Source organism: Salmo trutta, chromosome 36 (assembly GCF_901001165.1).
Source record: "Salmo trutta chromosome 36, fSalTru1.1, whole genome shotgun sequence".
In the NCBI taxonomy this organism is placed as follows: domain Eukaryota; kingdom Metazoa; phylum Chordata; class Actinopteri; order Salmoniformes; family Salmonidae; genus Salmo; species Salmo trutta.
Window position 1 is genome coordinate 23,415,231 of NC_042992.1, and position 22,147 is coordinate 23,437,377.

Sequence of the window (22,147 nt, forward strand, 5' to 3'; positions counted from 1 at the left end):
AAACATGGGACCTACACTTTACATTTTTGTTCAGTGTAGTTAGGTTTTAGAAGTGACCATGTACAATTTAACAAACACTGAAATATCTGTTCAGTTTCTCACCCTTCATAGCCAATTTTATATTGACATGCTCCTCTACATTTGGTCTAAAAACACAAAAAAGTACCTTAAAATGCAACCCTAATCATCTTGAAAGAAAACACACTACTTTGGTTAAAGCTGGCATTTATTTAAGTCTCATCGTTTCAGAATTACCAGTACATCAGGATTATTTGGAGTGCTTGTTGTTCGAATGAAAGACTGGCATTTAGACAGGACAGATCAGAGGATATATAATATAACTGCCAACAATTGGAAAATTAACATTGTGCATTAATTCATGGGTAGATAAGACATACATGGATGTTTTGGGGGGATAGTAACAGCACAAAAATGTGATGCACTCAGTCCTCTAAGCACATGCTTAAAACTTGGACTGAGAATAAGCTTTGTAGTTAATGACAGTGTATAGCGATACTAAAATGAGAATAGAAATCTGCCCATAGGTTATTGCAATAACCTCAACTGTCAAGGTTCACCAGTACAAAATAATGGCGTTAAAATACTCATATCTGCTGACCCACACCCCCAGTATAACTGTAACCATTTAAAACATGTACACAAAAATATAAAACATCTACATAAAAACAATATTAAGGGTTCTTGTTCCGTAGTCTCATTGACCACCTAGAAGTTTATAACCACAATGAGCAACATGATAAATACAAGATTAGCGATGGCTAAGATTGCAAAGGGAAAAAAGGGAATAGCAAAACAAGAAGGGTATTGGAGTGGATAAGTGTGTGGCTAAGTCTAAAAACCTCTTATGATTGTTCAACAGTGCTTTCAAATCATCCCATTCTCCCAATACTATGAAAAAGTGGAGCATTCGCATGTATATGGAGAAAATTCTGGTGCATCACCTTGGCACTGACACAGATTATTCTAGAATTGGGTGTGACAAAGTTAAATATTTAATAATAATGTTCCCCAAATCAGACAACAGATTCAACCGAAAAAGCCACATCTCGTCAGTAGGATGTATCGTGTGAGTAACAGCATAGAAAACCAAAATGCAACCGTCTCAAAATTCTCTCAAAGTTAGGAGTATGGCCTCAACACTTTGGAAATGCATAGAAAATACAGGGTCAGCATGGATTGTGTAAAAGCACCAGCAGCCCTTGTCAATACTGTAATATATACTAAAATATGGCTTTATTGACATCTCTCTCACACTCAACTTAAACCAGGGATGGGCAACGTCAATGTGGGTGGGGGCCACAAAATCTGAACTCATCACGAGGGGCCACAGTGGCTCGCAGGTCTGAGTACCCACATCCATAACCACACATGCAGCGACCTTGCGAGCAAAACATTTTAGCAGCCCTCCTCTTGACAGGGGAGAGAAAATGTTTTAGTTACTTTCCTGCAATTCTACACATTTTGCCATGGGCAGAAAGAAATGTTTGTAGTTAATGTGCTATCTGAGTGAGAGTGACTAACAAAATTAATGGGGGTCCCCCCCGGACTGTAATTCGACTGTGACTACCACAAGTTTAGATAGCTGGCTAGACTAACTTACCAATCTAAAAATGTTAGCTGACGCGGGCTAATTGAGTGACTGGCAACATAAAAACTGCTGATTCACAACCAAATTACACCTTGTATAGTCTACTATAAAACTCTCAACAGTAAATTGAGACCCCGACTGAGTTGGGGGGGGTTGATCTGCCAGTTGCCCATCCCAACTTAAACTGTCTTGACTGTCACCTAAAAATACCATCCACTGGTAAATCTTATTCAATAACTTTCATACTGTATTGCACTTATTCATCGTGTCACTGATAGTGACAGTCCATATGAGACCCAGAGCTATTCAGGGTGTTATCCTCGGGTCCAGGCGGGGGCTCTGTGCTCAAACAGGCCTGTAGCAGGAGTCTGGCTGCCACATGCGCAAGTCCACTAGGATCTGGTTGAGCTTCTGCATCCACACGTTCCTCTCGTCCTTGGTGTCGGCACACAACCAGTTCCTGCAGGTACACGGAAAGAGTCATGCGTTTCAGTATACTGGACCGGAGACCCAAGTCCAATTCAGTTTCCTTCTACATTAAGTGTGCACTCGTTCACTTCCTTGAAGGATTTGAAGGCATTGGATTGGTTTAAGAAATATGTTAATACTTGACACTGCCTACACCAATCCAATTGTTTTAAAATCTTTGAGGGGGGAGTAAACAAGTGCTCACTTAAGGGAGAAGAGCGCAAAAAAATAGAAAACTTGGACTCAAGTGCATTAAATGTCAAAATCAGCCAACATTCTCCATGGAAAGTATTTGCCTACAAAACACAGAGCGATGGCAACTTTAACCAGAGACTTACTTGGTGACACACATTGTGTTTTTACACTGGCTGACGAGCGTCTCTATGTCACTCTCTCTCTGAGGCCGGACGGTGATCAGCTCGAAGGTGTTGGGCCGGGCACAGAACTCCCTGTTGGCTGGCTCCACCTTACGACTGGTGCAGTTGGCCAAGTTGATGCGACCCATTGGGTTCTAGAAAGACATGGATCCATCCAAAGAAATAGATTGACAATTAAAATATATAAAAAGCTACTAATTGAAGGCAACATGATTTGGCATATGGGTACATTAAAACTATCAAGAATTAGCTAAATAAAGCCTGAAGGCTCATTTCCACTACAGTATTGTGAAATGAGGCTCACAGGGCTGATCATTCAAGAATAAAGGCTCCAATAATAGTGATCAAAGGCAGGTTGGCTTCCACGTCTTTTCTTACCTTGCGTTTCTCATCATCAGGGTAAGTCCAGTAGGAGATGGTGTGTCCTGACAGGACACACCATCTCCTGTGCCATGCTCCGAACCCACTCACATCCTCAAACATCGTCTGAAAAACAGAAGGAAGCTATTGAAACTGCTTGTGTAATAAACCTTGACTGAGACATGAAGACGTGAATGCCTAGGCTTGGTCTCTGCTTCCTCTTTGTGGTCTAAGCAGGGTTCCTATAAACACTGACAATTGCTGTGTAAAAAAGGATTGATAAATACATTTCATTGATTGATACGCTTTAGCTCAGCATGCCAACAGTCTTGGGGTGTGCAGGGGCCCCGCGTTTAAAGCCAGTGTGTACTCACCAAGAAGCCCCTCTCCTCCACCAAGGAGCCCACCTCACACTGCATCTTCAGGTAGAGGTGTCCCTCCAAGGGGCACAGGAAAGGCACCTACAGATTACACAGGACATGTTATAACAGTCCTCAGCTGAAAGACTACCAACACCACCACAAAATGCTTCCATCGGGTGACAGGACAGATTGTGTTAATCGGGCTTTAGACTGAAACGCAAAACTTGTCTTCTTGTAGGGAAGATTCAATTGGATGGTGAAATACATTAACTGGACACTGACTGAAACACCCCAAAAAACATCCAGCACAACTTATTTATTTTCCTTACAACAATACCAACCAACGTGTAGATTGAGGTTAGAAATGTTAGTTGGTGCCACAACAGAAACACATTATGTCACAAACCCCAAAATATTAAAGTGGTCATGGATCGATTAGCAACCTTGCTGTGAAACATGTCTCTGAGAAGCGCTCTTTCAATGCCTTCATATTTGATCTAAAAGAGAGAAACAAGGTGTGTGTGTGAATGAGTGTCAGAGTCTGGCAGGTAGCACACAGACCGTGCAGGTGGCAGAACAACAAACAAAAAAACTCAGATTGGGAGGCCTGTCTCCCTGCTCAGGACAACTGTCAGTTCCAAACTCTACAAATGTTACCCCCGCCCCTATGATTAGCTGGCATTGTGTGCAGAGATACAGCCAAACTGGAAATAGAGGGTGAATTCATGATATAATGGAAGTGACTGTATTGTACAACAGTGAAAGCAAATGAGTTAGAACATTTATATATATATATTTTTTTTTTATGTAACAAAGGTCTTTGGATTTTACCTTCTCCAATGAGAACGTGTTTTTCCCAATAGAGGCTAGCGTTAGCTTGTGAGACCCAACCAGGACAAAGTTACTGGTGCGTACTGCATTAGGGCCCCCAGGACTGGCCACCACTGCAAAGAGCATTAGGAGGATGTTTTAGCAATGTTTTTGTAACTGAGCAGACATTATCGTCATCCAGAGACTTGCAACAATAAGTTCAACTTAAGTAGGTGAGACAACCACACATCACAACTGCAAGTAAACCCTTGATAAAAATATCCACTAGCAGCAGTTATTTAAACAAGCACAGTAAGACATCAGGGTTCAAATTCATCAACTGAAAAAGTATCCTTACCTGGAGTCAGACTGCTCTTCTACAGGAGCAGCGAGCCAGAGATGTTAGAAAGAAAGGCATGTTTTGAATCATTTACAAGATCGCTGACTGTGCATACAACATGCATGACAGCATTTACAAGATCGCTGACTGTGCATACAACATGCATGACAGCATAATCTACACAGCAACAGAATATTACTATAATGAATTCACCGATGCAATTCTACATTTTTCATGTGGCAATCATTCCTACCAAATCGCCCTGAACAGATCCGATAAGTGTTCAAACATTCCGCATATGAACACAAGGCAGTACTGTCTATTAGAGGTGGGTAAGAATGAAAGCTTACAGTGATGGCAAGGAACCTCTTGGGAGTGATGGCCTAGAAAGAGAAACAGTGATTCAGTTTCAGAAGAGGTTACGTCAGGACACAAACAAGTGAATGGGTAATTCAAATCACTGACTAAGCCAACTGCATTGTCAACTGAACAAAGCCTTCCATCCTACAAAAGGGACCCTTCACCATGTGTTGGAATGAAAAGTGGAGCCTGTAGGCCTAGTGTGTGTATTTGGCAGCAGCAGGCCTAGGGCCTGGTAAGACCAGCATTAGTTGTGTTCTACTACCGAGTAGTAACATTACACTACACCCACACAAAAAGGTGAGTGGGGTTTTAAAATCAGTCCCTACCGACAAGCACAACTCGTGGGCCTCGTGAACATGGCTCCAGAGAATCTGAACACACACACCATCTCATCTTAGAGACAGGACGTCGTTTGAAAATGGCTCTAAATGCATAACAATGGCAGTGTATTCAAGCAGAAACTAGCAGCTAAGATACAAGACTATGCTCAGTTCCAACCTTCAATAAACTGATTTGTACAGTTTAAGGCACATTTGAGAAAATCTAACTACCTTTGACTTGCTGGGCTTCTTCCTCTTGTCAAGGTTCAACTCACGCTTCTGCACCTGAAGAAATAACCAGGGTTAGAGTAATATCCCAGATCAAAGTCAGAGTCCTCCTCAAACAATATCTGCATTTGCCGAAAGTAGCAAAAACTCACCAGGCAGTAAACCTCAATATCAATTGCAAAGTCATTAGAGACGTCAGGCCTAAAATGGAAGCCAGAGAAAGACATTAGAACATGACAGTGGTACTATTCTACAGAATTTCAGAGAATCTGTGTAGTTTAACTCACATGGTGAACTTGGTAGAGAAGGTGATGGCGTCTCCACTGATAGCGCTTCGTGTGCTGGCTAGGGGAGTAGCAACTGTATTCTCAGCTCCAGCACGGATCATGATGAAGAAGTAATGGCTGGACCACTCTGGAAAAAACACAAAATAGAAAGAAAACTTAATGATTTCAGTCTAACACACTATACATGAAGTATATGTAGATTTGGATCTTGTTCGACAGTACAATGTGGGAAACAGGAGATCAATATAACTTTGTCCCCTAAAGGCAATTTGGTTGCAGGCAAATGACAAAAAAATAACCATCCTCAATTTTTTTAAAGAGATAATCAAGTAACAATTGTGTGTTGGGTCTATACCTGGATTGTTAGCAGTGGAGCAGACAAAGTCAGCTTTGAGGGGCAGTCGTAGTTCCAGGAGGGAGATGGATCCCTTGGAGGCTGTGACCCCCATGTCCCCACCCTGCTCCCTTTGACTGCTAGGACCCGCTCCCTTCAGACGGTCCAGCTCTGCCTTCAGGGCCCCCCGCTTCTCAGCTGGAGGGAGACAAGAATATAAGACAGATAAGAACTGAATGCAATGTTAATGCGAAATGCATGTAGATAATCTCAAGATTTAACAGCCGGTCCCCAAGGGATATGGAGAAAATTGGGATTGGCTGTCAGTATGTGCACTCGTGTTGTAGGGGTGGAATGGGAACTCACTGGCTATAAGTAAAAGCCTCTCAGCCTCTGCCTCCACCTGCGAGCCTTTCCCATGCTCCTCATCAGTACAGCAGTTCAGGGCCTGGCTAGCCTGGCTGATCACTGTTTGCTGCAGGTTCAGCTCATTGGTCAGAACCTACAAGGAATCAGAAAGAAGACATCTCATTGGTCACATGGAATGAGGAAATCAACATCAGTGGTCAGAAGAACCTACATGGAGTGAGGGGGAAAGCTTTTAAGGGATGTACTTACTAGAGGTCATATCTTTTGCACTCAGCACTTACACTTGATTCTATGAAATCAGGTTTTTGTACAGAGTGAGATCCTTCTTACAGTATGACCCCTGAATTGTTCTTGTGCTGGCATTGTGTTACCGAGTCAGTTTCTATCCAGACAGACTGTTGGTCTGCAAAGTACGGGACCATTCGTTTGCTTGCTGTCAGCACGACGTGTTATAGGGACCATATGTGCAAATTACGGCCGGCACTCTGTTCAGAGGTGCTAAGTACTCTTGGCCGGCAGACGCACAACAATCCTACCGGTCTGTTCATGCCTTTACCTTCATCTTCTGTTTGATGTTGGTGTGTCCTTGGCTTCTGGGTTCCTCTGCTGCTCTACGAGACACATCCTCCTTCCTCACGATGACCTGCCTCACACGAGGCCTCTCCGTACTCTCCTTGATCCTGGTCGACCTGTACGCATCAATACTGGAAGAGAAAGGAAAACATATGTAAAGACTGAAATCGATAGTTTTATATGGCAATATTATTTTTGGACGATATCAATATTTGACTAAAAATATCGATTTGAAAGAAAATATATATTAAAACAAGTTTGCTACTGTAGGTGGCGTTAGCTTGTGCTAGTTAGCTGTACCTGCGCCAAAACGCCAGTATTTTCCTCCTATAGCTCATTACCCCACCTTCTTAAATAGCGAGCCAACCTTTTCAGCACTTTCATTTCACTGACTGATCAAAATGCGTTTTCTCATGAACTCTTTTCTCTCTGCAGCAGACAGTGAGCAATATGTTTGGAAAATCAAATCGCAATATCCAATCACAAAACAGAGAATTGTGAGAATCGCAATAGTATCGATTCATATCAGCACCGTGAGGTCCCAGGCAATTCCCAGCCCTAGTTGTCTCTTGAAATAAAATAAAAATAAAAGTTGTTGATGTATCAGTAGAAGGGGTGAAGCTCAGCCAGCTACATTAGAGTTTGGGTATGGGCTTTAACAGGTTGGTTACCTGTAGGGCAGGTTGTGGCCATCATCGGTCTCTAGGCTGTCTGATGACCCAGCCCGGAGCATGCGAGCCCTCTGGAACTTACTGGGTCTGGAAACACTGTCAGGAGTTAGGCTCTTAGCGTTGAATGAACTAGCTGGGGTTGACATCTGGGCAGGGATATACATGAAAAAGTAATTAGGTTGGCCCCAAAAAATACATCATTCGCCATAACATTGTATCTAGTCCATGGGCGCAAATAAAATGACAAGCTGGCATTAAAAAGTAGTTGTACGTCCCCAAGACATTAAATGGCTAAAAGATTTTACTACTTTCTATGCTTTTAGTTGTTTCCAGCTTTGTACTTTAACTCACCATCATCTTCACTGGGCTCTTGACGACAGCAGCCACAGTCTCAGAGAAGGGGGCGAGGATGGACATAGAGGAGATGTTCAATTTATCTTCCTCCTCACCACTTTGCACCTCGCTCTGGTCATGGAGCCCGTCAAAGATCCCGTTGATCACGTCGGAGTTGATGGACTGGTCCACGTTCACCTCTAGCTCATGACTCTCTTCTTCGTCTGCAGTGAGACAATCGTGAGTGGAATATTATATAGTGACGCCAACGGTATGAACTTAAATTGTAAGGACTGCTCTAATTAAGTTTGTTGTTGACCGAAACCATAGGACATTAAAACGCTGTAACTTGCATCTGATTCAAGCATCCGAAGACTTATTTTTATGATCAGTGTACTCTTCGAAAGCCAAGTTAGTATGATCAAGTAGTATACTCAGTAAGTACAGTACCTGATTCCTCCACTGAGAATTCTACTCGCTTCACAGGGCTGGAGGTTGGGTTGGTGGCAGCAGGTACATTGGGTTTTTTGGATGCTGCATTCAGGCTATCCAGATCCTGCTCAATCAGATCCTGAGAATAATTATTAGAGGCTAATTTAACATTTCCTTCCTAGTTGCTTTGCAGTCATCCATCATACAACAGTCTGCACATATAAAGTTTGGTCCAAGTGTGGTTAAAATAAATATACTTCACCACCAACCTTGGCCTCTGTGTTTCGCTTGTTGTCTGCCTCTTCATCCTTGATCTTCCAAATGTTCCCTGTCTGGAACCGGTTACGAATCTGAGCAAGTTCCGACTCGCGCTCCTGCAATAAAGAATGAGAATATTACGGTGTTTAAAAAAAAATGTATTACAAAAAACACAAGGAAGGGGTGACATTAAAGTATTAGAACATGAAGGACAAACAATAGAGCATCAAGACACTATCAAACATGTATCAGTCTTTCTGCAACAGAGCCATCCTTGTGTGTGGGTGCGTGTGCATGATAGTGATATAAAATATATGTCATAGTTTCCTTTTTCACGATCACAATCTTGTGAAACCCGATTCCTCCAAGATCCCCCCCACAGTTCCCCAATAGCTGTCTCTCAACCATTCGAGACCCCTCCCACAGTCTCCCCCCCGGAAGAAAAATAAAATAAATACAATTCATTCCATTCCCACCACCAAGAACCCCCCAATGCACCAACAACCAAGAGAATGAGCTAAAGAGAAAAAAGGAAAAGACAGAAGAAAACAGCAAACAATGCAAAAAATAATACATTTAAAACAAAGGACATCAAGGACAACTGAAATAACAGCAATGCCTACTGTATATGTTTGTGTGCATGTCTGGCACTATTAGATGTAGGTGTCTGTTCTTATATGTGTTCATTTGAATGAGAGTGTGTGTATATGCATGTGTACAAACACCTGTACGGCATCAGCCTCAAGCAAACCGGCATTAGTTGTAAAAACACTGCCACCTAGTGTCATTCAAATGTGCTTTTATTATGTTTTATTTTGCCCCCTTTATCTTTTGACCATCATGCTCTCTCACACAGCAACTCCACTCCCACATACCAACCCTCAGCTCATCCCATCCATCTCTGCTGGCCACCCACATCGTGTTTCTACACAACACATAGCTTTCAACTATGCTATGATGTTTAACGTACAATTTCAATCTATCGAATAGAATCTACAGATTGCGTGTTGAAGATAAATACTTTTACTAAGAGTATTAGTAATTGACCCAGTCTCTCCAAATCTAACAGTACTATTTCTAGGGTCAATTTTAGATCAATGCTATGCATTTTTAGCCATTCCTTAACCTGAGACCAGAAACAGGCTACCTGAGGGCAATACCAAAATAAATGGTCTATTGATTCTGTATCCTCACAACAAAATCTGCAGAGCTTCGATGATTTTATGTCCCAAATATTCAACATTTTGTTGGTGGCAAGAATTCCATATGATAATTTTAGCTGAAAAGCATGAAGTCTAGAATCTTGTGTTGTTTTATATATCAACTCATACACCCTGTACCATGGAATCGGTATATCAAAAATCTCTTCCCAACTATTTTGCAATCTGAATGGCACAGTTGTCAACATCCTGGTCCTCAAATAAAACTGGTATACATTCCTATTTATGCTATTTGTATTCCTCCGCCAGTTTTGATCCTTTATATTGGGCAGAAAGACCAGTTCCCTACCTCCTCCTGCCACCCGCCTCCTCCATTTTTTGGGGAATGCGGTAATCAATTGGTTGTACTCTTGGATTGAGTAGACCTTCCCGTACAATTCTGATAACTCAATGAAGGACATAACTCTACCATTACAATATCATTTAAGAACAAAATAGCCTTTTCAAACATCTTTCCCATAAATACATGTATTTTATCGACCAGCACATTTGAGTTCAGCCTTAATATTTGTTCTCTCTTTTCAGGGGGTTGAAATTGAAATTGTAGCCAGCTCTGCAATGCTTGTTTGAAAAAGACATACTTTTTTCAAAGTATCATTTTCAATTAATCAAAAATGAGACATGGCAATCTGCACATTAATCTACTTGAGAACCATGTAGGGTTCAAGTAAAACTTTTGAATAAGTGAAGCTTTTAGATAGAGGTTTAGTGATTTTATATTTAATACTCTCAAAACACCCAATTCATATTCATTATATAGATAGACATGCTTTATTTTGTCTGGTTTAGCGTCCCAGATAAAGCAAAATATTTTTGCTCATATGATTTGTTTTTCAAATCATCAGGAGTAGGCAGCTCCACAAGTAAGTGAGTAAACTGAGATATGACTAAGGAGTTAATCAGGGCAATTTTTCCATAAATAGACAGGTATTTACCTCTCCATGGTTACAGGATCTTGTCTATTTTTACAAGTTTTCTATTGAAATTCATTGCGGAGAGCTTATTAATATATTTTGTGATATGAATACCGAGCATGTCTACTTCACCATCAGCCCATTTTATAGGTAAGCTGCAAGGTAATGTAAAAGTTGTATTTAAGGATCCAATACGTAATATTGTACACTTATAATTAGGTTTTAGTCCAGACTCCAGAAAAGTTATCTAGATCTTCAATGAGATACTGCAGGGAACTAGCTTGCGGACTTAAAATAAAACTTGAGTCATTGGCATACATGGACACCTTTGTTTTTAAGCCTTGGATTTCTAATCCTCTAATGTTGTTATTGGAGCCGATTTTAATAGCTAGCATTTCAATGGCCATAACGAATAGATATGGTGACACCCTTGTTTGGCTCCTCTTGACAATTCAAAACTCTGAGAATTAGCCGTTATTTACTATTTTACACCTGGGGTTGCTATACATAATTTTTACCCATTTTATTAGAGAATTAATGAAATTGAAAAAAATCCAGGCATTTATAAATAAAATCCTGTCTTACTTTATCAAATGCCTTTTCAAAATCCGCTATAAAATACCATTCCTGGCTTCCTATGTTTCATGATGTTCTATTATTTCTAGTAGTTGTCGTATATTATCTCCAATGTATCGTCCATGTAAAAAACCTGTCTGATCAGGATGAACAATACCTGGTAAAACCCCTTTAATTCTGAATGCTATTCATTTTGCATCACAACATTGTGGTGTAAGGGGCCTCCAGTTTTTTTAGATATACTGGATCTTTATATTTGCCATCTGGGTCTTGTTTTAATAATAGAAAAATCAGACCTTTCTGCTGAGTACCTGACAGACAAGTATTTCTATAGGAGTAGTTAAAACAATCTAACAATGGAGCTTTTAGTATATGAAAAAATACTTGATATACCTCTACCGGTATGCTATCAAGCCCTGGGGTTTTTCCAGACTGAAAGGATTTAATAGCCTCAAAAAGTTATTCCTCTGTAATTTGGCCTTCGCACTGATCTTTCTGTACATTTGTTAATTTTCTGTATTATTTGGAAAGAATTCCTTACTGTAATCTTCATTCAGTGGGAGAGGATGAGACGGAAAAGAGAACATCTGCCTAAAATAATTAGCTTCCTCTTAAAATATAATTCGGAGAATCATAGATATTACTGAAGACGGAGTTGAGTTTCTGCAAATTATTTTTGTTAGCGTTCCTGTATTGGAGATTCAGGAAGAATTTGGTGCATTTTTCTCCATATTCCATCCAGTTTGCTTTATTTTTGTAATAGATAACATCAGATTGTTCTTGAATAAGTTCCTCAAGTTATTTTTGTTTTTCCTCCAACTTATTTTGTATCTCTGTAGTATCGTTTTTATTGCCATCTACCTGTACTTAGTTAATGGATTTCCCTTGTTAGTCTTGTTTTTTTATTATTGATGAATATTGAATCGAATGACCCCTGAAGGTACATTTAAAAGGTATCCCAAACAATAAGGGGATTTGCTGAACCTATATTGTACTGGAAAAATTCAGTTAAAAATTATTTTGTCTTAGTTAAAAATAAGTTGTCCTCCAGTAAAGTTGTCCTCTAGTATTCATTCAAAGGCTGAAAGAAAAAAATTGAGAATTCTCATGAACACGCATCTCCAGTGTCACTGTCCCCAGGCTGACCACTCACAAATTCTCCTGCTGTTCTTCGCCCAGAGACAGCAGACACCCCATTTTACTTTCTGGCGCCTTCTGAGAGCCAATGGAAGCCTTAGAAAATGTCACGTTACAGCAGAGATGCTGTATTTTCGATAGAGATGCAACAGAAGTTAAGGTAGAAGGTCTGAGCAAATAAAGTGAACTGTACGTACCAGTTTCTGTTTCTGTGCAAGGTCAGCAGTGGTGGTGTTGGCAACCTGGGCAGCTCTCAGCCTCTCCTGCACCAGCCTGGTGTTGGGGGTCCCAGAATGGCTTACCACAGGGGTACGACCAGCCAGGCCTGCCCCAGACGGGTTTACTACAGTTGGGGTATGAGCGGCAGCTCCATGGCTGGTATCAGTGGAACTCAGGCCGGAGCGCTCCTGGCACCTCTCCCCAAAACGCTCCATGAACGACTTGACACCTGTTGGAAACAGAAAAATAGCTAGTAACTCTTGGGAGGACAATGGAAGAGGACAGCAACAGACAAATGAGCAGAGACTGCATATTAAAACATCTGATATTTCAGAACAAACTAATAAGCTGTCAACTTCAGCTTAGGAAACAAAGCTAAATTGAGTGCTCATTCTAGCTCACCTGGAGTTCCAGTTGCTCCTGCGGTGCCTCTCTGCTGCAGGGGAGTGGAGGGGGGGGTTTCCTTGGTGAACCTCTCTCTGGTCTGCAGGACAGAGGGCCCAGTGTTAGAGGGCTGTGTGGGGAGCTCTGACTTCCTGGGGCTAGCGTTGACCTCCAGGGCTCGGGACAGGGCCTGGTTCTTCAGGGTGCTCTGAGGAACAGGTGAGGCTGAGGGAGCACCTTTTTGGGGGCTGGGTGTGAAGGCTGAGGCTCTACCCTGGCAACTCCGCTGGGGACTGGGTAAAGGAGAGGGGAGACCTCTGCTAGTCTGTCTAGCTGGTCTGGCTTCAGGTACTTCAGTCTTCTGGGGGCTGGGGGGAACCACTCCGGTGGACTTGACTGGGGAGTTTAAAGGCTGCTGAAGAAATGCAAGAGGGAAATGTATTAACCAAACTATTTAAAATAACTTGTTACTGCTTTCTTGCAAAGCATCACCACTTCCTATCTTAATTTCTACTTTGAATCTTTTTCACATCCAAAATGTCTCCATAGAATCAGCCTCTCCCATGGGTGGACATATTACTCACATAAAAGTTATGTACATCATGATTATTAACTAAGCTAACTGTCGCATTATGACTCACCTGGTTGGAGTCCGGAACAGGAATGCTGTTTGATGACTGACTCATTTGTGTCCGGTCTGCAACCACAGAGATGGGTTTGGCACCTGTCTCTCTCCTCCAAGCTGGTGTGGCGATACTGACACTACCAGGGTTCCCTTGTGCATAGTCTCTGCTACGAGGGGCGGCGTGGCCGAGGTCGTCCTCCCAGGACCCAATGCTGGCAGCGAGGTTGGCCAGTCGACCCTTCCTGCCCACGGGGGCTTCTGAGGATGCAGCAGCAGGGACAGGTGTGGGGACCAGGGCCACAGCCTGCCTCCGGTGGGTCTGGCTCTTTACTGGGGACAGAGCTGCTGGGATGTCTGGAACCTCAGAGGTACCTTGAAGGGAAAAACATAGGCATTCTTATTTGTCAGCCAAAAACAAATATGCTTTTAATATGATTGTAGTAGTCTAATTCCAAACTGATGTTGGTTTTCGGGTGATCTATAAAGGTTAAGCAGGTGCTACATGTGCAAATGAAATTATCTAGCTAGTCAACAGGCCATGTGCCTTACCTTCAGAATCCCAGTACTGCCTCTGTTCAGCCAGTCTGGCCAGGCGAGACTTAATGGCAGCAGGGGTAGAGGTGGGAGCCTCCCTCTGCTCTTCTCGGTTCCTCTGAAGAACCGAGCAAGCAGGCACCACCTCCACATTCTTGGTCCTCTGTGGCTGTGGAGCAACACTCACAGCCACCTCCTTTGGTTCTGGGGCAGAGCGTGCTACCTCCCTGGCCTGCTCTGGGACAAGCTGTGCTGCCAGCTTGGGTTCTGGTTCAGGAACAGGAGCAGGAGGGGGGACAGCCACCCTCCCCAAAGAAGAGGCGGCAGAGTGGATGCTGGCTGGGCCCGTTGGGGGCTTCCGGTCAGTCTGGGGGTCTGTCAGAGTAGGGGTCAGGGTGCGAGGAGTCATTGAAGGCTCCCTGTTCTCCTCGCCAATCATGGTGGGCTGGCCACGTTCACCTGAACGACTCCGCTTTGAGGGAGAGGGCTTGCTGGATGGGTGAGGGGCTAGGGGAGGTCAAGTGAGAAAGACCATAAGTTAAGTTTACACAGTGGGAAATTTCCAATCCACAAAATTAGTATTTAAGTATATGCCTGGAATACCATATTAAAGCTCACAGATATACATATACAGACGATCTGAAGCATCACCAGTTTGTCTATATTTGAATACAGCATAGGGAAAGCTGCAGCCATAGACCCATCCCGCTGACTTGATTTGAACAGATATTTCTCAGTGAGCTGTTTCAAAGGTTAAGCTTCCGGTATGGAAAGCCATGCACGTGCAGGGCATGAAGTTCAATCACCTAAAGGCTAATGGAGCCATCTAAGGTGTAAATTAAAATGATTCCCATCAATGCAATACTCACTATCGCAGCCAGAGTGATCACAGGGCTAGAAAATGAATGTATTGAGAAATTATGTTGTATCACATTGAGAATAAATGAGTAAGATCTTACCTTTTTTGATGACAGGCACTGTGACCAGGCTGTTGCAGGTCTCAGCCAGAGGCTCCCTAGCTCGCTTGGCCATCTGTCTGTTAGCAGCAGTGGGCCTCTCTGCCATCTTCTTCTGCAGGTTCTCCCTGCGAGCACGGGTCCTCTCCAGGAGTTTCTGAACAGGTAAAAAACACTTTATTCGAAAATATAACACATTTGCATTGAAAAGCAGTGTCTACACCATTTCTTCTTTTATTCACCAATTTAAATTAATCTAATAAGAACATAACTCAGGAGTAGCCTGACTTACAATCTGTACAGCACTGACTAGCACAGATAAAAGTGAAGGACATTACACACCATTGTTAACTTAAGTTAGTGCCATTATACTATGTTTTCCTTTTTGCTATTGCACCTATAGTGAGCAGTGGATGGCGGGGGTCTATGGCTTTAAAATAGTGAATACGTTTTAGTCCATGTCACAGGGTCAAGAAAAACAACTAGGTCTGGGGGAGATAAGGCTGCAGTTCTCTACAGTCCTTCTCCCTGGCCTCCTCCTCTCCTGTCAGTTCTCATCTGTACACCAAAACCCTAGCTAGCCTCCCAGTCCAAGGCAAACAGTCCTGAGGTATGATTTATTGCCCTGGCTGCTACAGTGCAAGACTCAACACATTCCTGCCTGTTTCAGTTGCCTGGGCGTCTCACACCCAGCCAGGATGTGTGGAAAACTCGTTAGTGTGTGTCATTCCTTAGGAATGAGCCACTTCTGACTTGTTGTGGTTACTGGATTTGAAATCTCTCGAGCATTTCTATTGGTTGGAATGGACAATCTGACGGCCTTATGCTGGCATGCAATTTTAGTACAGTATTATGAACAGGAAAGGTAGCAGGCTAACTTTAGATATCAAATTATATACGGTATGGAAGGTGTCAGGGTTTAGATGTCACTTCTATACTATTTGACTTGGCTATCTAACGTTAGCTAGCAACATTTCCAACAACTTTCAGTTAACGTTATACATTTGAATTTAGCTAAAGTTATCTAACGTTACCTAGCTACACTAGTTAAGATATTTAAATTCCCATTTGTTGAAGAACAAGTTAACGAGGTAATGTAACGTTAGTTACCAGTTACCTAGCTATGGGACACAACGTCGGGAGTCTGTATTAGTTTGACTCCAACCAATACTTCCAATGTTATGTCCTAAACGCTACTACCAGTTAACTACCTACCACACAAACGTTACATAGTAAGTTAACGTAGCTAACGTTGTTTTGAATCCAGGTTAACAACATTATTTCAGTGCTACAAATATGGGTTTGACAGTGACTATCAAACAAGTTTACCATCTTTATGCAATGCAACAATAAATAATGTTTTGTTGGCTAACGCGTTATCGTTAGCTGGCCATGGCAGCTAGCTAGAAACAAACTGTGCACTCACCTCGGTAAACGGATCCATCCCGATAAGAGTTTCTCTGTTCAAATCTATTGATTTAGCTAACGTATACTGAATAATCGTCGTTTGTCTATCCTAATACACTAAACGCGGACAGCTCCTAAGCCGCCGTTTCTGCAGACGGCCTTTTTTTTAACAAACAGATCTGTTCAACATTTGAATTTCAGTGCTGTGTTCACTGCGCAGACTCCGACGGTTGGAATCACGCGACAGCCAATGATAAACCCGATGGGCGTAGACAGACGCAGTCTAGCCATTCAAGTCTCTCTCAATTCAATTCAAGGGCTTTATCTCTCTCAATTCAATTCAAGGGCTTTAGCTCTCTCAATTCAATTCAAGGGCTTTATCTCTCTCAATTCAATTCAAGGGCTTTAGCTCTCTCAATTCAATTCAAGGGCTTTATCACTCTCAATTCAATTCAAGGGCTTTATCACTCTCAATTCAATTCAAGGGCTTTATCTCTCTCAATTCAATTCAAGGGCTTTGACTCTCTCAATTCAATTCAAGGGCTTTATCTCTCTCAATTCAATTCAAGGGCTTTATCGCTCTCAGTTCAATTTAAGGGCTTTATCACTCTCAATTCAATTCAAGGGCTTTATCGCGCTCAATTCAATTCAAGCGCTTTATCTCTCTCAATTCAATTCAAGGGCTTTATCACTCTCAATTCAATTCAAGGGCTTTATCTCAATTCAATTCAAGCGCTTTATCTCTCTCAATTCAATTCAAGGGCTTTATCGCTCTCAGTTCAATTTAAGGGCTTTATTGGCAAGGGAAACATATGTTAACATTGCCAAAGCAAGTGAAGTAGATAATGAACAAAAGTCAAAATAAAAGTTAACAGTACACATTCACAGAAGTTCCAAATGAATAAATGTCATATTTTGTCTATTTACAGTGTAGTAACGATGTGCAAATAGTTAAAGTACAAAAGGGAAAATAAAAACAAATATGGGTTGTATTTACAATGGTGTTTGTTCTTCACTGGTTGCCTTTTTATTGTGGCAACAGGTCAGAAATCTTGCTGCTGTGATGGCACACTGTGTATTAAACCCAATAGATATGGAATTTATCAAAATTGGGTTTGTTTTCGAACTCTTTGTGGGTCTGTGTATTCTCAGGGAAATGTATCTCTAATATGGTCATACATTTGGCAAGAGGTCAGGAAGTGCAGCTTAGTTTCCACCTCATTTGGTGGGCAGTGCACACATAGCCTGTCTTCTCTCAAAGGGCTTTATTCTCATGGCAAACATGTTTACATTGCCAAAGCAAGTGAAATAAACAACAACAAAAAACAGTAAACACTACACTCACAAGTTCCAAAGGAATAGAGACATTTCAAATGTCATATTATGGCTATATACACAGTACCAGTCAAATGTTGACACACCTACTCATTCCATTTTTTTTATTTTTTATATTTTATACATTGTAGAATAATAGTGAAGACATCAAAACTATGAAATAACACATATGGAATCATGTAGTGAGCCAAAAAGTGTTAAACAAATCAAAATATATCCAAACTTTTGACTGGTACTGTAAGTTGTTGTCTCTCTCTCACACATACAGTCTTGTATAGCTAACCTTGTGGGGACACACAATTCAGTCACATTCAAAATCCTATTTTCCCTAACCCATACTCTTACCTTAACCCAAAAGCCTAACCTTAACCCGAGCTCCTAACCCTAATTCTAACCCTAAATCCCTAGAAATATAACTTGACCTCATGGGGACTAACAAAATGTCCCCAGTTGGACTTCTGGTCCCCAAAAGAATAGTTAAACACATCCCCAATCTGTCCTATGTGTGTGTGTGTGTAGACTGGCCACGGTCGGAGACAATGTCCTCCGGAAGGCCATAATGCTGGGAGACCTGCCGTAACAGTGCCTCAGCGACCTGGAGAGAGGTAGGGAGACCAGAGAGAGGAATAAACTGGCATGATTTAGAAAATCTGTCCACGACCACCAGAATGGTGGTGAAACCGTCAGAGGGGAGATCTGTCCGTTGTCTTTGTTACCGATGAGACCAGGGACGCTGAGGCACGGGATGGATTTTCCCTGCTGAAGCATGTCGGGGAGACTTAGTTTGGACACACACAGAACAGGAGTTGATATAGCGAGTAACGTCCTGCTCCAAGGTGGGCCACCAATACTTTTCGGAGAATGATTGTATAGTACGGGTGATCCCAGTATGTCCAGCAACGAGAGCTGTGTGTGCCCAGGTCAACAGTCGCGTCCTTATTCCCATGGGAACGTAGAGGTGCTCAGGAGGACAGGTAGTGGGAGAAGGTTCCCTCTCCAGAGCCTGGCGAATGTCCACATCTACGTCCCAGACCACAGGGGCTATGACACGAGAGAGAACAGGAAAACAGGTCCGCCGGCATTCGGGTGACCAGTCTGTGATTCTCATCTTTGACCATGAGATGGTGGGGTTATGGCGTTAGAGCCATTGGAGGCCGAGGATGATCTTGTGAGCTGGTGCACTAGTGATGAAGGGGATGTTTTCCTGATGAATGGATTCCACGGTGAGGGGTGTGGTGATGGTTCCGGATCCTAGTGGCCTATCATCAAGGGCTTCAACCGGAAACGGACAGGAGAGCAGGATGTTCAGAGAGGAGGCAAGGGTCTGATCAATAAAGTTCCCCGTGGCACCAGAAATCCACTAACGCTGTAGAAACAGTACATGATGGACAGCAATCTAGTGTCAGCGACACTAAAAAGGGTTTAACAGAAACTGAGATCCTCCTCCTGGGGCAGGTGTGAGTAAGATCACGTGACGTCCCTCTGCTCTCGTAGATCCCGATATGGGACGTTGTCAAGAGTCAATGTGCAGCAGGTGGGACGGAGTCAGGCGCAGGACACCGAGAATGAGTAATAAAGGTCTTTAGGGAAACAAACTCAGCTCACAAACATACGCGACAGCTTAACACGGAACAATCACGCACAAAACCAATGGGGAAACCAGAGGGTTAAATAGGGAACAATAATTAAGAAATGGAAGTCAGGTGTGTACAATGAAGACAAAACAAATGGAAAAAGAAAACGTGGATCGGTGGCAACTAGAAAACCGGTGACGGCGACCGCCAAACGCCGCCCAAACAAGGAGAGGGACCAACTTCGGCGGAAGTCGTGACAGACGTACCAAACACTGAAGCTGGTGCCCCCCTAGACCACAATAGACAGAGCCTCAGCCGTCTCTGTCTGCATCGCTCTGCGGGGAGGCGTGTGACCCTTACCTCCATAGGTTCAGGCTCTGCTACAGTGTTCACTGAGGGAGGGAGAAAGAAGCGATGTGGGTACAGTCGCTCACGAAGTACATTATCCAACCAGATGGCCATCGCGATGAGTGCGTCCAAGGAGAGGTTGTCATCACGACATGCTAGTTCTGTTTGGACCTCCTCGTGTAGTCCTCTTCAGAATAGGGTACAGAGTGCCGGCTCATTCCATCCGCTGGATGCTGCTACTGTCTGGAAGGTGAGCGGGTACTCGGCAGCGGTCTGGTCATCCTGCCGTAGTTGGAGTAGGCGTTCACCTCCCTCTGCCCTCCGGTGGATGATCAAAAATAACTCTGAACAGAGCCGTGGACCCCTCATACGAAGACAGCTCCTCCTCACCTCTCCCAGACAGCCATAGCCCACTCCAACGCCCGCCCAGGTAGCAGAGAAATAACCGTGGCAACCTTGGACCTCTTGGTAGTGGGGGCTCCCATCTGTTGTGCAAATAGAAGGAGCACTGGAGTAGGAAGCCACGGTATGTAGACGGGGTTCCATCATATTTATCAGGGAGCGACAAACGGGCATCGCTGACCTGGGCAGACCGCTGAATGTACTGATGTGCCTCTCGGGCATGTTCGAGACGTTGAAGACTGCGAAGAACCTCTTCCATAGCCGTCCCCAGTTGCACCAGCTGGTCATGGTGCTTACGAAGTAGGTCTCCCTGTTCGTTGATCATCTGGGAGATGTTCTGATTTCCTGCTGCTTCCAGTCGGTGAGGCAGTATTCTGTAATGTGGATGCTGGGAAGCATGTGCAGGTGGTGAGTTTGATAATAAGCAGACCAATACAAACCATATGAGTAGCGTACAGACATGAACCACATAGTCAATACTGCCTGGGGAATAGAACTGAGGGAGTGACAGATATAGGTAATCACTGAAGTGATGGAGTCCAGGTGTGCCTATAGATGAAGCGCAGGTGCGCGTAATGATGAATGCCAGGTGCGCGTAATGATGAATGCCAGGTGCACGTAATGATGAATGCCAGGACCGGTGGTTAATAAACCCGGCGACGTTGACCGCCGGAGGGGGGGAGTGGGAATGGACGTGACAAATGGATGTTGATTTAACTCGTTTGACTGCTATGATTAAGCGATTTGATAAAGCAATAAGGCACAAGGGGATATGGTATATGGCCAATATACTATGGCTAAGGGCTGTTCTTAAGCATGATGCAACGCGCAGTTAGCCATGGTATATTTGCCATATACCACAAACCTCAGAGGTGCCTTACTGCTATCATAAACTGGTTACCAATGTAAATAGAACAGTAAAAAGTACTTTTTAGTCATACCCGTGGTATATGGTCTCATATACCATGGCTTTCAGTCAATCAGCATTCAGTGTTCGAACCAGGTTTATAATTGTAAATAAATCCCTTTTGTGCATTTGCATAACTACTGATAAAACCGACAGGAGAGTTTGAGTGATTAAAGTTGGACAGAGGATCCCAAAAAACACTTGGATGAACTTAAAAAAACAAATGTTATACTATTTTCTGGCAATTGTGCTGTTATTATGTGGCAGATGTTAAGACTACAAACCATTATAAATGTCCCATTTGTGAGATTGACTTGTAATTTCAATAGGTATAGACTAAAATCTGGATTTATGATTGTAATTCAATTTTGACATGGTTTGCTTAGATAAAGGCAGGTAGCCTATAACTCCTTATAGGCCTACATATCATTACAGATAGTCTACAGTAGCCTAGGCAAGATGTAGGCAAGATATAAACTGAACGATTTAGCAGCTTGCTTAGTTCAAATGAACAGAGTAATTTATTCAACATGAATTGTGAGGTGATTTTGAGGTAAGAAGTGCTAGTGTTTCCCAATAGCCTGCTGGAATAGGCTACTGAGGATGAGGTCATAATTTCAATCACTGAATGAAATAACATGTACATGAACTGAATATGCTTGTCAACAACAGCCAGTGTTTATTTTTTTATTTTATCCCCTTTTTCTCCTCAATTTTGCTTAACCCAGAAGCCAGCTGCACCAATGTGTTGGTGGAAACACTGCTCACCTGACAACCGAGTTCAGCCTGCAGGCACCCAGCCTGCCACAAGGAGTCGCTACAGCGCGATGAGCCAGGTAAAGCCCCCGGCCAAATCCTCCCCTAACCCGGAAGACGCTGGGCCAATTGTGCGCCGACCTATGGGACTCCCGATCACTGCCGGTTGTGATACAAAGGCAGGTAGCAGCCTGGGATCGCTACAAACGCAGTGATACAGCCAGGTCTGTAGTGACGCCTCTAGCACTGCGATGCAGTTCCTTAGACCGCTGCGCCACTCGGGTGGCTAGCCAGTGTTTAAAAAAGATAATTATGTTTTACCTTTAGCCTAATCTGACTACTGTAACCGTCAATCTAAT

The 22,147-nt window shown here is 43.0% G+C and overlaps 1 protein-coding gene across 4 annotated transcripts; it reads right to left on the reverse strand.

Annotated features, from left to right (window-relative positions):
* Positions 1-208: 208 nt before the first annotated feature.
* Positions 209-16,669, reverse strand: anln (anillin, actin binding protein). Of its 4 annotated transcripts, none has more exons than XM_029735095.1 (24): positions 16,486-16,669; positions 15,063-15,216; positions 14,119-14,610; positions 13,586-13,941; positions 12,963-13,356; positions 12,539-12,789; positions 8,506-8,610; positions 8,255-8,375; positions 7,823-8,028; positions 7,472-7,617; positions 6,784-6,931; positions 6,225-6,360; positions 5,880-6,056; positions 5,525-5,651; positions 5,390-5,438; positions 5,241-5,294; positions 4,677-4,709; positions 4,345-4,363; positions 4,008-4,120; positions 3,620-3,673; positions 3,189-3,275; positions 2,833-2,940; positions 2,416-2,588; positions 209-2,069 (listed from the first exon to the last, which is right to left on the reverse strand). In XM_029735095.1, exons 1-24 carry the CDS (start codon positions 16,501-16,503, stop codon positions 1,955-1,957), a joined length of 3,636 nt encoding a protein of 1,211 aa, XP_029590955.1. In that variant the 5' UTR covers positions 16,504-16,669; the 3' UTR covers positions 209-1,954. The 4 variants fall into 4 exon arrangements, with proteins under 4 accessions (XP_029590955.1, XP_029590954.1, XP_029590956.1 ...); XM_029735094.1 differs by having other exon boundaries at positions 12,963-13,359; XM_029735096.1 differs by lacking the exon at positions 3,620-3,673 and having other exon boundaries at positions 12,963-13,359.
* Positions 16,670-22,147: the final 5,478 nt, after the last annotated feature.